This window comes from Globicephala melas, chromosome 14, assembly GCF_963455315.2.
Source record: "Globicephala melas chromosome 14, mGloMel1.2, whole genome shotgun sequence".
NCBI classification, from domain to species: Eukaryota; Metazoa; Chordata; class Mammalia; order Artiodactyla; family Delphinidae; genus Globicephala; species Globicephala melas.
Window position 1 is genome coordinate 86,213,277 of NC_083327.1, and position 14,147 is coordinate 86,227,423.

Genomic DNA, 14,147 nt, shown 5'->3' on the forward strand with positions numbered 1-14,147 from the left:
CCTCTCATCCCTCCTCCCAGCCTGGGCACAGCTGACCCTCTGTGGGGCAGCCCAGGCCCAAAGACCACAGGAAGCTTGCCTGGCACAGCCTGTGCCAGGGCTGGGCAAATGGTGGTGGGGGTGGCTTCCAACGTGCCACGAAAAGCCAAGAGTAACGCGAAGGGGCCGGACTTCTCCTCGTCAGTTTCAGCAGCAGCGCTCCGGACGCAGAACCGCAAACGCGTTCTAATTTCTGCAGTGGCCGCTGGGAGGCAGGGGTCTCAGGTCAGGACTACCAGCCACCAAGCGCGGAAGACGAGCGAGTCAGGTGTCAGGAAAGCTGCGGAAGACACAGCCTTTCAAAGTTACAGGAAGAAAGATGGCGGGACAAGAATGGAACCTAACTGCAGAGCAAGAAAACAGAAATGAAAAGGTGTGAGGCTGCAGCTCTTACAGGTGTGTAAGAGGACAACACGGGGACTGCACCTGGGCCCCCAGAAACGCATGGCGGCCGGGTCAGAAAAGGACCTGTTTGTCGGGCTCCCTCTCTGAGAGAAGGCGCGAGAGGGTGTCCACAGCACAGTGACAGGACCTGTGTCGTGTTCCTCCCTTTCACTGGTGTCAGTGTGACACCCAGCTGACTACCCTCTAAATGGGACAAGGACTGGCCAAGGTAAGGGTCGTGCAGGTAGAGGACAGGGGTCTGATGCAAAACCACCGCAAAGTATTCTCTGGTCTCAAACTGGGCGCCCCCAGCACCGGGAGTTCGGGGTGGCCCAAGTCTCGGGTGCTCGCCTGTGCTCTGGTGCCCTTAGACAAGCCTCAAAAGTGACCCAGCCTCTGCTGCGTAAAAGTGTGTGCCGGGCAGAGCGCAGCAGATGGGACTAAGCACACGGCCCGGCGGGGGCGGGGGAGCCAGAGAGGGCCACAGAAATCCAGTCCGTGGACACTCACGGGTTTAGTTCACGCCCGGAAAAGCACGGTCTCTGGCCAAGACTTTTGAGACCTGAACCCAACAAAACTGAGAATCCCAAGTGTCATATTTGTTATGGGTTGAAGTCTGTCCCCAGAGGATCTGTCAAGGCCCTAAGCCCCAGCGCCTCAGAAAGTGCCCTTATTTGGAAACAGGGTCTCTGCGGGTGTAGTTAGGAGGAGAGTCATCAGGGTGGGCCCCGCTCTGATACGACTGGTGTCCTCATCAGAACACGGCCAGGTGAAAACCACACAGGAAGAGGCCACGGGAAGACAGAGGCAGAGACCCGTGATGTGTCCACACATCAAGGAGCCCCAAGGACCGCGGCCGCCACAGAGGCCCGGGGTGGAGGCCTGGGGCGAATTCGCCCTCTCAGCCTCAGAGGGAACCAACCTGCTGACACCTTGATCTGACCTCCAGCCTCCAGAAGAGCCGGGGAACGGACTGCTGTTGTCTAAGCTGCCCCGTCCGTGGAACTTCCTTCTGCAGCGCAGGAAAGGATCCGGTACCACGGCCGCAAGAGGCCCAGCTGCAACGCAGCGACACCTCGGGACTCTGCACCCCGACACCCCGCCCCTTGCCGGCTGCAACACGGGCGACACCTCGGGACTCTGCACCCCGACACCCCGCCCCTCGCCGGGACCCGGCAGCAGCCTCCTAACCCGTCTCCCTGCCTTCACTCTTTCCCCACGAACTCCCTGCTTCCCCACCCAACAACCAGAGGGACTGTGCTTTAAGAAAATCTACGCCATCACACCATTTTCCTGCCTAGGAGTCGCCAGTGGCTTCCCAGAAAACTCAGAATAAAATCCGAAGGCCTGCCGGGTCTCCGCATCCCTTCACAGGGCCTTCCTCTCCTCCCTCAGCTCCTGCCAGCCTGGGCCTGCTGCAGGCAGGGGCTGCTCCATCCCCCCCCCGCCCCCGCCCCCCAGCTGCCCTGCGGCTGCCTCTGCCTTGAACCATCTTCCCCCAGGTCTGGGGGGTTGGTCTCTTCCATCGTTTAAGTCCCAACCTAAACTCCACCTGCTGGATGAGGCCTTCCCTAACCACTGCTCTGCTAATCCGGCCCCAGCTCAAATCACTCTCGGTTTCCTTGCTTTCTCCCTCCATAGCCCTCACGGCTACACGGAATGATCTTATTAGTCAGTTGTTCACTTGCAAGAACGCTGAGATGTAAGGTGCGTGCTGCGGAGACTCTAGCTGGCCTCATTTATCTGAATCACTGAGTCGCAGGAGCCTGGCACAGTGCCAGGCTCGGCACCATCACTCAGTAGACATTTGCCGAAAGAATTAAGAAAAGGGAGGCAGAGGGAGGACAGGGGCGGGGGAGGGAGAACTGGCTTGAGCCAGATGAATAGCCGTGGGCTGTGATGCCCAAGGCAACCTGCCACACCCACCCGGGATACACCTGAGACCGTCCATCGTTCCAGGAAGGGTGCTACAAATCACCCTCTTGTATTTATCCTATTATTTTAAAAATAGGCACTTATGTGTCTGAATCCTCAAATCGGGACTTGGAATCCTTCTTTTGTCTTCTCCGTATGTTACATGCGGTTGCTCCGTTCATTCTACCTGAGACAGAAGGTGAGAACCGACTTAGGGATGGAGGAGCCGGGACCCCCGGTTGGTGTCCCCAGAGGTGCCCGGAGGAGGGAGCAGTCGGGGAGGCATCTGCCGCAATGAGCCAGGCGCTCGCTCAACGTGCACTGGGCACTGTGGGCTGTTTCGGTGCCACATCTCGGAAAGAAGTGTTTGAATGATTCCCTAGAGATTTGTATGACTCACATAAATTGCAAAGTCCATGTCTCCGCACCCAGCTCCCAGCTGCATCTGTGTTACAAGAGCAAGGGTTTTAGGGGGTTGTTTTACTTCAAAATATCTGAAGAATAAGACACTACACAATTTTCTATCTCATACTTTGAATCTTACCCACACATGTACAGCATTATTATGGAGGAAAATCCGCTCTCTCTCTCTCTCTCTCTCTCTCTATATATATATATATATATATCTCCTCTCTTACCGTAATTATTCAAATGATCCATTTGATGTTAATAAAGTATAAGAAACTTTTGTGATTCTAGTAAGTCAACAATGTATCCCACCCATGACAAAGACACCGGCCAAAAAAGCAGGGGTGGGGTGTGTAATCTTTCAACAGGACCTCCAGCTCAAGCTCCCCTGTGTTTTCCATACACATAAAAAAAGATCAAAGTTTTCTATTTTCCCAATTTGAAGGAAGAAGGAGAGAGAATTTTGAAAAGAGAAAAGGGGAGAGAAGCAGAGTGACACTGCAGGGTCGGTGGGCTCCACGGGCCACTGGAAACAGATGGGGCTACAGCAAGGCTGCTTCTGAGCCCCCGGGGACATGGGGCAGGGTCCCCGAGGCACCTGTAGTGTTGTTTTAAACCCAGAGAAGAGGACAGAGCATAGCCTTTGACCCCAGGCCCTGATTCCATTAGCCAACAATCCACCACCTAACGTCAGGTATCTTGAGGGCAATCAGTGATTTTAGGAAGAGAAAATAAGTCAGTAGAAAAAGTTTTGCTTTGAAGTCCCCTTTTTGTTGGTTCTCTGCTATAATTAGCAAATTACATCACTTTTGATGCCTCAGTTTCACCACCTGAAAAATAGGGAAAGTAACAGACCTCCCTTCCAGGTCCCCGAGTCTGGGAAGATGGAAGAGGATATAAATCAGATACATTAAAAGCAGGGTCCTTACAGAGCATCTCTGCAGGCAGAGGTGCACGGTCATTCCTGTGGGCTTCAAACACAGGAGGCCCTAAATGACACCCAACCTTGATCCCAGGGCTTCCTCCAAGCCACTGCTATGCATTAAATCGCAGGGAAAGGGCAGCTTTGACTAGCGGTTTTGCTTCATGATTTGGCAACCATCTCAACACAGGAGGTTACTCTTGGCCATGACAGGGTGGGCACCTTTTCCCGGCAAGACCACCCGTGAAGTCACTGTGCTGGCAGGGAAAGCCCCGCCCCCCAGGGCTGTCAGGAAGACGCAGGCCGCTGGCTTGTTCACACGGGCGACAGCTGGTACCCAATAAGATGTGAACAATTCGCTCTGCTCGCCCAAAGATGGGGCGGCAGCAGACAGCGTCCCACACGGGTGCCCAGGGTTCTAGAGACTGTTCCTGTTAGCACGGAGTAGTCCTTTTATTCTCAGAGAGAAAGCACTCTGAAACGTGCTCCTGCTGACTTGGCTACAGAAGCAGAAAGACAAGGATCGCAGAAACCGAAAACAGCTGCAAGCCGGCTTCCGGCTTCCAACAGCGGTTACGGCGGACACTTAGGGATGATGTGATAACCGAAAAGGCCGGTGTCTCCTGATGACAGAGCCAGGCTGCTTGGCTCACAGTGATTCTTGCAAATAACCACCACTGACACATCAAATACGCTCCACCAATTTTCAGCCCCAAATCGTGCCTTTTCCTGCGTGTCTGCCCCAGTAAGTGCTAACGTTTGGTGAAGCCAATGTTACAGTTACGGCCGTGCAGGGCATTAGCCTTTCTCCAAAATGCACTGTGTTGACGTTGCTCTTTTCTAGACTTTCCGTAAGGCTTAGGGGGATTCCTGCCTTTTGCTGGGCAGAAAACAACACGGAACGCAAATGCAAACAGTGACATGGTCGACATGCCTTTGCCGACTCCAGCCCCCAGAGACAGGTGGATGCTGTGAAGGCAGACTGCCGGCAGGTAATAAGCAGGCTGGGAAAATCATCTATCCATCTCTTTTCAAACTCCCAACCATCTTCTTAAGCTGTAATTGCACTGCTTGTAATTGCTTTATTCGTTCTGAGGTTTCATTACTCTTCTTGTCTCATTTCTATGCAATCCAGTTTGGATTGTTTCTTCCGTCTTTCTTTTTTTTAAGGAGCAATGAAACTGTCTAGATTCCCGGGGCGGGACAGGTAAGAGGCAATCTGTTGGCATCTGCAGGTGACCTGGGTGCAGGCGGCTCAGTCCTGACCTGGCCGAGAGCTTGCTGTTCCCATGACTTAGGCCAAAGGGCTTTGAAAACACTCTTGGGTCATTCTCTCCTTCAAGCTTAAAGGGCTCCCCCAAAGCTTGTCCCTGTCCTGCCCCTCGCCCCTCTTCCCCAGCAGAGAACTGCAGACGTCCAAGCTGCAGCTGCTCTGAAGTCAGGTGGCTGGCCATTGAAGGAGGTCACGCTGATAGATGCTTGGGAGTCACGGTACACCTGCCCGAGGAACTGCCCACTCATCCCCTGACCCCCGAGAAGAGGGTAGGGGCCGGGCAGCTGGCACTCCATCCTGAAGCATCCTCACTAGGCCCTGAGAGCTGCATCTGCCTCCCTCTTCCACACCCCTCGGGGGCAGGTCTCTGTGACAACAGCACTCTCCTGCCAACCGATGGCTGACAACAGGACTGCCACCCAACCCCCGCTCCATTCTGCCTCCAAGATGCCAGAATTTCTGCTATGAAAACCGAGGGTAGAATTTTAGGAGGAGAGGGAAACACCCCAGGAGTCACGAGGAAATAAGGTGAAACCACGATAATGTTGGAAACAGCTTCTCTGGATCTGGTCTCTAAGGTTGACCGAGAAGAAAATGGTCTTTATTAATAAACAGACTCCTGAAATCTAAGCACTTTAGAAAATACATGCAACAAGTTCTAATGTTTTCCACAGGTTGTTCTGTGAAATTAGAAACTCGCCTAAAAATCCCCCATGTGTCTGAAATACCTGGAGACGGAAGGCTGAAGGATGGAGCGAGGATGCAGGAGCTGTTGCTGACCAGCACCAAGAGGCTCAGCACCTCCACCTCTGCAACGTGGAAACAGCCGGGAGCCACGGGCCGCCGCTCCCCTGGCCTCGCGCTCCCCCTTCCACACAGCACCCCGCCCCCACCTTCAAGATCAACCAGGGGGCTCTCGTGAGCAGGGCTGGGAGGCTGCGGTCACCCCAGGACTAACCTTCCAGAGGCTCCCACTCTGCACCGCCGTGTCCCAGCCCACCGAGGCATGTACTTCCGTGTTAAACTTTTAACTCTGTTCGGTGTCCTAATTTCCCAGCATTTCCACTGGCTTTGCTACGCACCACCTGCCAAAAGGAGCAGGGAAATAGGACCACAAAACCCCACGGAGCAGGTGCCTCAGACTTGTTCTCTCTGCCTGGCCCTTCCAGGAACCCCTCGAACAAGTAGTTGAGGGAATATTTCCTAATGGGATCTGCTGAGGCTTTTTTGTTTTGTTTTGTTTTGTTTTGTTTTCCAGAGTATAAAGGGTGATGGCCTCTGACGGGTCAAGTGAAATCATGCTGAGTCGCCCCCCTGTGAATTTACGACACAAATCCCTGCACGACACGGACTCTCCGAGAGAGGAAGCCTTTCCCTCCGCAGAGGTGAGGAAAAGGTAAGTGGCAGGAACACGCAGCTTCTGACACCGACTCCTGTCTCATTTTCAATCTTTAGTCTTGACCTTCACCAGAGCTCTTTTTTCAGAGGTTGGACAGAGCTGTGGTATGAGATACAAGTGGACAAGAGTCACACGTGGAGACACTTATGCATAAAACATCCCAAGTGTGTCCTGTACTTTATACATATATGTATTAATACACACGCACACGTGTACCTGAAGAACGTTCCACACGCAAGAAGCCGTATCAGTTAAAGGCGCTACAAGGCTGGAAGCTTCACAGCCACTCCCGTTCATCTGTTCGTACTTCCACACCGAGCACGAGGCTTTACCCACAGGCCTCCAATAAATATTCTTGATTGACTGAATGAATGAACACACCGTTGCTGAGGTGAATGCTATTTTTTCCTAAACAAGACTTTTTAGTCATCGTACACGTTCAGACTGGCAAAAGCTGTGACGCCTTTCACGCCCAGTTCAGTTGCCATCTGATTTCACTGGTCTGAGCCACAAATCCTTCGGTTATAGACGGCTTGCAGAGCGCCACTCTGAAGGCTAAGGGGGACGTACAGGGGAAATCTGGCCCCAATACAAATCAGACAACCGCTCAGAACCCCCAGGTGACGTTCACCTGCTGCTGGGCTGAAACCTGCAGCAGAGTTTTCAGCATCGTCTGTCGGAAGCAGCCGCCGACAGCTGGACACCCCGCGTCTGTCAGTTCCCAGAACGCTACGAATGCACCTACACATCAGCGCCGCATCCTGTAAAATACTCCTAAGATACTCTGCATTCATTAAGAGCCAAAGACATACTGGTATTCTGTCATCCGGACTAGGTGACATGGGGAAACTGTAATCACTGCCTCTATCTCGTGTTCTGTTGTCAAAAATAATTTCAAGGGGCTTCCCTGGTGGCGCAGTGGTTGAGAGACCGCCTGCCGATGCAGGGGACACGGGTTCGTGCCCCGGTCCGGGAGGATCCCACATGCCGTGGAGCGGCTGGGCCCGTGAGCCATGGCCGCTGCGCCTGCGCGTCCGCAGCCTGTGCTCCGCAACGCGAGAGGCCACAGCAGCGAGAGGCCCGCGTACCGCAAAAATAATAATAATAATAATAACTTCAAGGGGGTCCGCTGATTTGACTGCCTTCCTGCGGTAAATTAACAGCTACCTTTCCATCAGAAGTGTGAGGGATCAGATGACTTGAGACCAGGAGGTCTCAGGAAATCACTGTAGTTCATGAAGTAACAGACTATTAGTTACTAAGCATGTCGAGGGGATCCTGGTACACAGGCAATCACGTCGCCAGTTTGATCACCACCGTGAGCACCACGGGGCCTGCCTCTGGCAGCTGACAGCTGAAGGACCTAAGCAGTCTGTATGCAAGAAACACGCCGAAGGTTCCCTGGAAATCAGAGTCCCCACACACCCCAGTGGCAGGCGCAGCGTGGCTTGGGTCCTTGGAGACCTTGGCCTGGGGCCTCGCTCATCTGCAGGGGTGGGTATTCCTTCCTTACTTGCCCCTGCCCCTGGGCAGGTATGCAGTTGAATATCCATCTCTTCAAATAAGCCAGGGGCTCACCTGTCTATTTACCCTTTGACCTCTGTGGAACTGGCAAAAGCAGGGCTACACCTACCAGCCAAATGTTCTCTTTTTTTGTTTGTTTTGTCTTTTTGTTTTTTTTGTTTTTGTTTTTTTGTTTTTTTGCAGTACGGGGGCCTCTCACTGTTGTGGCCTCTCCCGTTGCGGAGCACAGGCTCCGGACGTGCAGGCTCAGCGGCCATGGCTCACGGGCCCAGCCGCTCCACGGCATGTGGGATCTTCCCGGACCGGGGCACGAACCCACGTCCCCTGCATCAGCAGGCGGATTATCAACCACTGTGCCACCAGGGAAGCCCCCAAATGTTCTCTTCGTGAACGCAGTAAGATGACCGCAAAGCCAGGAGCACAGCTGGGCTCCACGCTCCCAGATCAGTGACAAAAGCACAGAAGGAAAGCAGCCAGCTAAGGGTGAAGCAGCTTCTCGCTTTTCTTCTTTATTTAACCCACATGATATGTCATGTGATCATAAGATCCAGGGGCACTGGGCTTAAAACGTGTGCGGTGTGGATGCATCTGGATGGAAGTGACACGCTTTTTCAGCATCCCAGCAGACCATTCGCAAAGCCAGCAGTGTCCACGGATCTGCCCCTCCCAGCCCAGCCGACCTCCCTCACCAGCCATTTTTAAAAGGCCACAGAGTTGCACAACTTTACAACTGTTACGGTTCCAAGTGGCACAGGGCTGAGCAGCTTCGGTAGCTGAGGCCTCCATTTAATTGCCTTGTCGACTTTCCAAGGCTCCAGCTGCTGAGGGAACTTCTTTACAAGGGGTGGAAAGACGTCTGCTTAAACAGGATTCCTTTACTACAGCGTCATTCTACTTTGGATGTAGCTCTTGGGTGTCCTAGGTGCCCTCTGAGAGTGCTCGTCGGTCACGTTTCCCCCACGACGCCGATGCCGCCTGGACCTTCCCCTTGGCGAGAGCCCGTCGGGCCCCTGCCGCCCGGGCAGGAAGTGGAGGACCAGGCGGTCAGCGATGCCAATGCGCTTTGTTCCCTTCCACGTCCACCGCAGGACACACCCCTCCCGGCAACGCCCATCACTCCTTTTCCAGACCCTCTCGGCCCTCCGCCGGCGCACGCCTCTCCTTCCGCCACCGCTGCAGGGGCTGCTTCCTGGCAAAGGGAGCGCACCTGCGCCCGGGGCTCCAACCATATGTCACCAAACATTCTAAGAGGCTACATTACCTGACCTCCGGCAGGTAAAACGACTCATCACTTCTCTATGCCCGACTGGCTATTCTCCACACTTGCCTTAATTGGCAGTGACCTGCCTTTTCCCCTTTGACAAGTTCACACTGGAAGGCTCTGAATCTTACCTTGGTTGGTAATTTTTCCTCCTATGTTCTAAGTATCCCTCTTGAGAGAAATTGTTGACTATAATATGCATGCAACCTATCCGTGTCCACGCGTGTTTGTGCGTATGTATGTATATATACACATATATCACTAAAATAACCACTTGGGGGCTATTAATTTCAATCTTCCATTTCCTCCCTCTACCCCACCTTCCTCCCCCAGATAATAAACTATATAAAGTTACTTCTTCCACAGCGTCTGCTACGGTGGGCTCCGAGTCGAGGTTCAGGTCCTCCGCGGTGGCCTGATGACAAAAGATACACATTAAATGCTGTTAGCATGCCTACATTCTTGTAAGTAGCATCCCACAGGTAATGAATGCAAAGGACCAACTAGATACTCGGTATTAGGATAGCAGGACATGGGAATGGCATGAAGGTCCCCTCCCACCAGAGTTTATTTGAAACCCTATGATGCTTCATGCCAAAGACAGACCCTTTATATAATAGGAGGCAAATAAGGCAGTGAGTGTTTATATCCATGATTACAAATTACTAGATCCGTCAAATGTGTGTGGCTTATACCACAACTGCAAGGAGAAGCAGGTGGTCTATATAAAGCCCTGACCAGCAGGGTGAGGGCGGGGTGTAGATTTACATGACCCTGAAAGACTCGGGCTGTCAGGACAGAAACAGGTTACGGGGGAGCTGTCTGAGTGGAACAAATTCAGAATCTCAGGCCAAAGCTCAGAGAATGAATTAAATCAGAGAGAGTCAAGTCTCCGGCTCATAAAAACATAAAGCGTTGTGTCTCTGCACGAGGTAAGGCTTGAACAGGAGGGTCTGGGTCTGAGCTCTGCTTACCACTTAATGACTTTAGGCAATATTGCTTACCCCACACCTCACTTTCCCCATATATAATATCAGGACCATAAGAATATCTACCGCCTAGAGACACGGACAGAATTCAGGGAAATAAGACCTCACAGCACTTAGCACTGGCTCTGCTGAGCGAGCAGTGGACACTCAGAGTTGGATGCTGTCATCACCTCTCCTAGTTTCATTTCTAGCCCAGGAGCCGTGAGACAATCGTCCCTGTACAAGCTACACTGTGAACTTCAGGGAGTCCTGTTTGATCTGCACCGTTTAAAAATGGGGCTTCTCCTTTCTCTAATGCGTGATGACATCCCCGAAGGAGAAATCATGCTCACTCCTCGGAAGGAACAAACAAAATGGGCCGCCGGCCCCTGTGGGCTGGTTCCCGCACTGCCTTCCTCAGGACACCTCCGGTGTCCTCACCTCTCCCCAGAGCATGCCCTGGTGCTGGGGCCGCATTGAAGGCAGTGACTGAAAAGTCCTGCTTTGGAGACGTGCGTTTAACGCGCTGAAACACCGTTCACACAGCACTGCACGCTTCTTTCTGATGCCAGCTCCTTCCGGGATTTTATGGAGGTCCCAGTTTTTAATTAGCATACGTTTCCTTCTCAACATGCCTCATTCGTGGGTAAAATACGCCTTCCAAAATACCTCAAAACAATTCATAAACCATAAATGCTTTTCCTAGACAATGAAATGAATTTCCCCTGGTCTGTGTGCTGAAGCAGAAATGATTTTTATAAGGATACAGGACACAAGGATACAGTCCACTGACCCTCAAATCCAACCTAGTTCAGTTCCCTCTCACTGCAGATGAGAAAAGAAATTAGAGGGGAAGCAACTCATAGAGGCAGGAAAAACCTAGAATCCAAGAGCGTTGATTGCTACCCCTGGAAAACCCATGATCGGTCATGTTAAATGCGTGTAAAAGCAAATACTGTAAGCACTAACATCACGCAGCAGATTTTCTCATAAGAAGCACGCATGCTTTTTATGCAAGGATTTTATGGCGTTTAACTTGGAGTTCAGAGGCCAAAGGTACTCCATCTAGTTTAGCCCAATTTCCTGATATGTGAGCTATTTTAACATCACACAACACAAAACATGGGCAAAACTGGAAAATAAAATCAGCCTCTGAGCTCCGAAATAGAGAGATTTCGTATTTTCCTGAGAACTTGAAATATCTCAGGGTTAATAGTTCAGGTTTAATCTTTCTGTGGAAAGAGCTCTCATTTCTAGGTTCCAAATAAACAGGGATTAAATGCTCTATCTTAACCCACTACATAGGATCTACTATCCTAAAACATTTACCCAGGAAGCCTGAAGAAATTTTCTTTTGCCTCAGGACCATTTAATTTATGGCATTTTTACTATTTGTTTTTGCACATACACGTCAACCTCAAAAGCTTATAGATCTGCCCTCTCGATGGGGTGGCAAGGCCGTGCAGGCTCTCAGCCAGCTCTGCTTCAGATTCTTCCAATTTGCACGGTCTTTCTAGGATCATGATATCATTCTTTAATGACGTGAGTATATTTATTGCTGGTCCACTTTCAATCATTCTGGAAGGGTTTAAAGCGCACGCTGCCCTCAGAGCTTGGGTCAGCGCCACGATGTGGAGTCCAGAGTCCCAGGAGACGTTCTCCAAGCCTCCTGCATTCCTCGCCCCCGTCCTTTTCTCTAAGCCCAGGGCCAAATCCTCCCCCCTACAGAAGGGCTTCCTTCACAGGGCCTGGCTGCTGAGGGGCTGACAGCTGGGCCTCTACCACCAGCAGCAAGCTCAGATAACCAGGAGGGTTCGAGAAGCAGCAGGAAGTAAGAGTGGGACTTCTGGCTCATCACTAATTCAACTCTTTAAAAACCCAATCTTTCTCAAAAGAACAAAATAAACGTGACTTGGCAACCTTTGCAAGCGAGAGGCTCTTTCTCAGGCACTGCCGCCGCCACCAAGAATAACATCGTGTGCAGAGGCATCAACAGCCCCGCAGAGCCGAGCTGCCATCTCCTCCCACTGAGGTGCTTCTCACCAGCAAAGCGTCCAGGTTGCTCCATCTGAACACTAGGCTTAACGTCTGTGCTGCACCAGACAATCTCCATCTGAACACCAGGCTTAATACCTGTGCTACGCCAGACAATCTCCTTTGACCCAAGTATACACTCCAAGCATGAATAAGTTAGTCGGGCTTCCGAAAAAGTATTAAATATAAAATATTAACTAACTTCTCTTCTAAAACAGAATCCTCCTCTTTAAAATTCTGTGAATGTCTCAGTATACAGTACGTATATATAAAAATAAGTAACATTTAAAATAGTAAGAATTGAACTTATAATGCCGCATACAGGAGATAAGGCACAAGTTAAAGGTTGGATTTTGCAAAGAGGTAGTCAGTTATTAAACTCTGCCATTTATAAATGCGATTTGAGTTGCTATAAACACAGCACAGGCATACCAATTTAATAGGTTTAATAACTTCAGGGAACTTTCTCTTCTAGGAAAAATATACATTGATTGTTTCTGATTCAAATTAAACAAATCAAAATCCATGCAAAGAGAGCTCCATGTCCCTGGGGGAGAATATAGCTAAGCGGTGTCAGACGTGCTCCCCACAGGCCAGCCAGCCCTGACACATTCATTTCATTATCTTTTCATCTTCAATCGCTCCCCTTTATTCAAACATACACCCTATTAAGGCTGCATAATCTTTATGCCTTGTTTCTTAAACAAGAATTCATCACTGGTTCTCCCTTCTGGTTTTATCCTGCACTGCAGCAGCTGGGGAGGTCTTAGCATTTAAAGCCACTTGTTGAAGGAAATCACACTGATGCAGATTAGTTTGGAAGCACGTGACTCCTTTAAGGCAAACACAGACTCTAAGAACACCCTGAAGTTTGGCCTAAGAGCAACCATTTTTTTTCTTCAATTCACTCATTTTCATTCATATTGTTACACCACACACGACGCCTTGTGTGGGTGCGTGTACACACAGATATGTACTGTTCATACGTGTGTACACACGTACACATCTATGCTCGTTAAAAATCCCAGACTCGGTCACGTAATAGCCACTCAATAAACATGAATTCATTACGGTAACAGACCGTCCGCCGGCCGCAGAGCCAGGGTTTTTCAGGATACTGTGGAAAAGGACACTCTTTTCTCGCCCTTACTCACCTCTATTTCCATAGGTTCCACCTCTATCTTTTTCCATAGCTCCAGCAACTGTGCAATCGGCATCTTTGAAAACTTTCCCTCTGATCAAGTACTGAGAGTGAGAAAGATGATAACCAGAGGCCCCCAACAGCACAGAGATGGCCAGACAGGACGTCAGAGCCCGCGGCAGAGGCCGGCGCTGCTGGCAGGAAGGGGGCTGCTGAGGGCGAAGTCGGGCCGGGACGACCGCGGGCGCCGGCGGGGCCCTGGGGTGCTGGTGTGCGAAGGGGGCCGTGCGGCTTCAACACGGCTGCTCGGCTGGCGCGTCCTCCCCCGCCCCACGCCGGCCCTGGGGCTGCGCCAGGGGCTGCGGCTGCGTCCCGCTCGCTCGGGCTGGGCGGGGGAAGCAGGAGACCGAGCTGCAGCTTCAGACTCCGTGCTGCGACTTTGGCGGAGTGAGCGCTCCCCTCGCAGCCTCCGATTGGATTCCCTGCTTCGCCCCCTCCCCCTTACATTGCCACTCCCTCCCCCTTCCCCCACTATTTTACCTTAATTGGCTCTAAATGATGGGTGAAAGTTGGGTCTGAGGATGCCGCTGCCATAGAAACCTCATAGCAACCGAGGGCTGGGGAAGAGGGGAGGAGAGGAGGGGGCCTGCAGCAGGTTCTGCCCTGATCCCTCCCAGCGCACACGCGCGTGCACTCACGCACACACACCCCTCCCTTTGCCAAGGACTCCTCTGAGCCCCGTGGAGCACTAGGGGCCAAGGCAAGAGGCCAGGTGCCGGGGAGCTGCTTTTCCTGCATCAATATTTCAGAAACTCCCTGCATCGTGGAATTGCCGCTGACGGGGCAGCTGGAGCAGCAGCCTCTCCCCTAGAGGGTCCCC

The 14,147-nt window shown here is 51.8% G+C and overlaps 1 protein-coding gene across 1 annotated transcript in view; it reads right to left on the bottom strand.

Moving 5' to 3' along the window:
• RPS6KA2 (ribosomal protein S6 kinase A2) overlaps window positions 1-13,585 on the bottom strand; it is a 351,085-nt gene extending 337,500 nt beyond the window's left edge. Inside the window, exons 1-2 of the mRNA XM_060283916.2 lie at window positions 13,281-13,585; window positions 9,480-9,539 (exon numbers count right to left, since the gene is read on the bottom strand). Coding sequence (XP_060139899.1) covers window positions 9,480-9,539; window positions 13,281-13,343 — 123 coding nt within the window. The 5' untranslated portion in view covers window positions 13,344-13,585. The remainder of the gene's footprint in view (window positions 1-9,479; window positions 9,540-13,280) is intronic.
• Window positions 13,586-14,147: the final 562 nt, after the last annotated feature.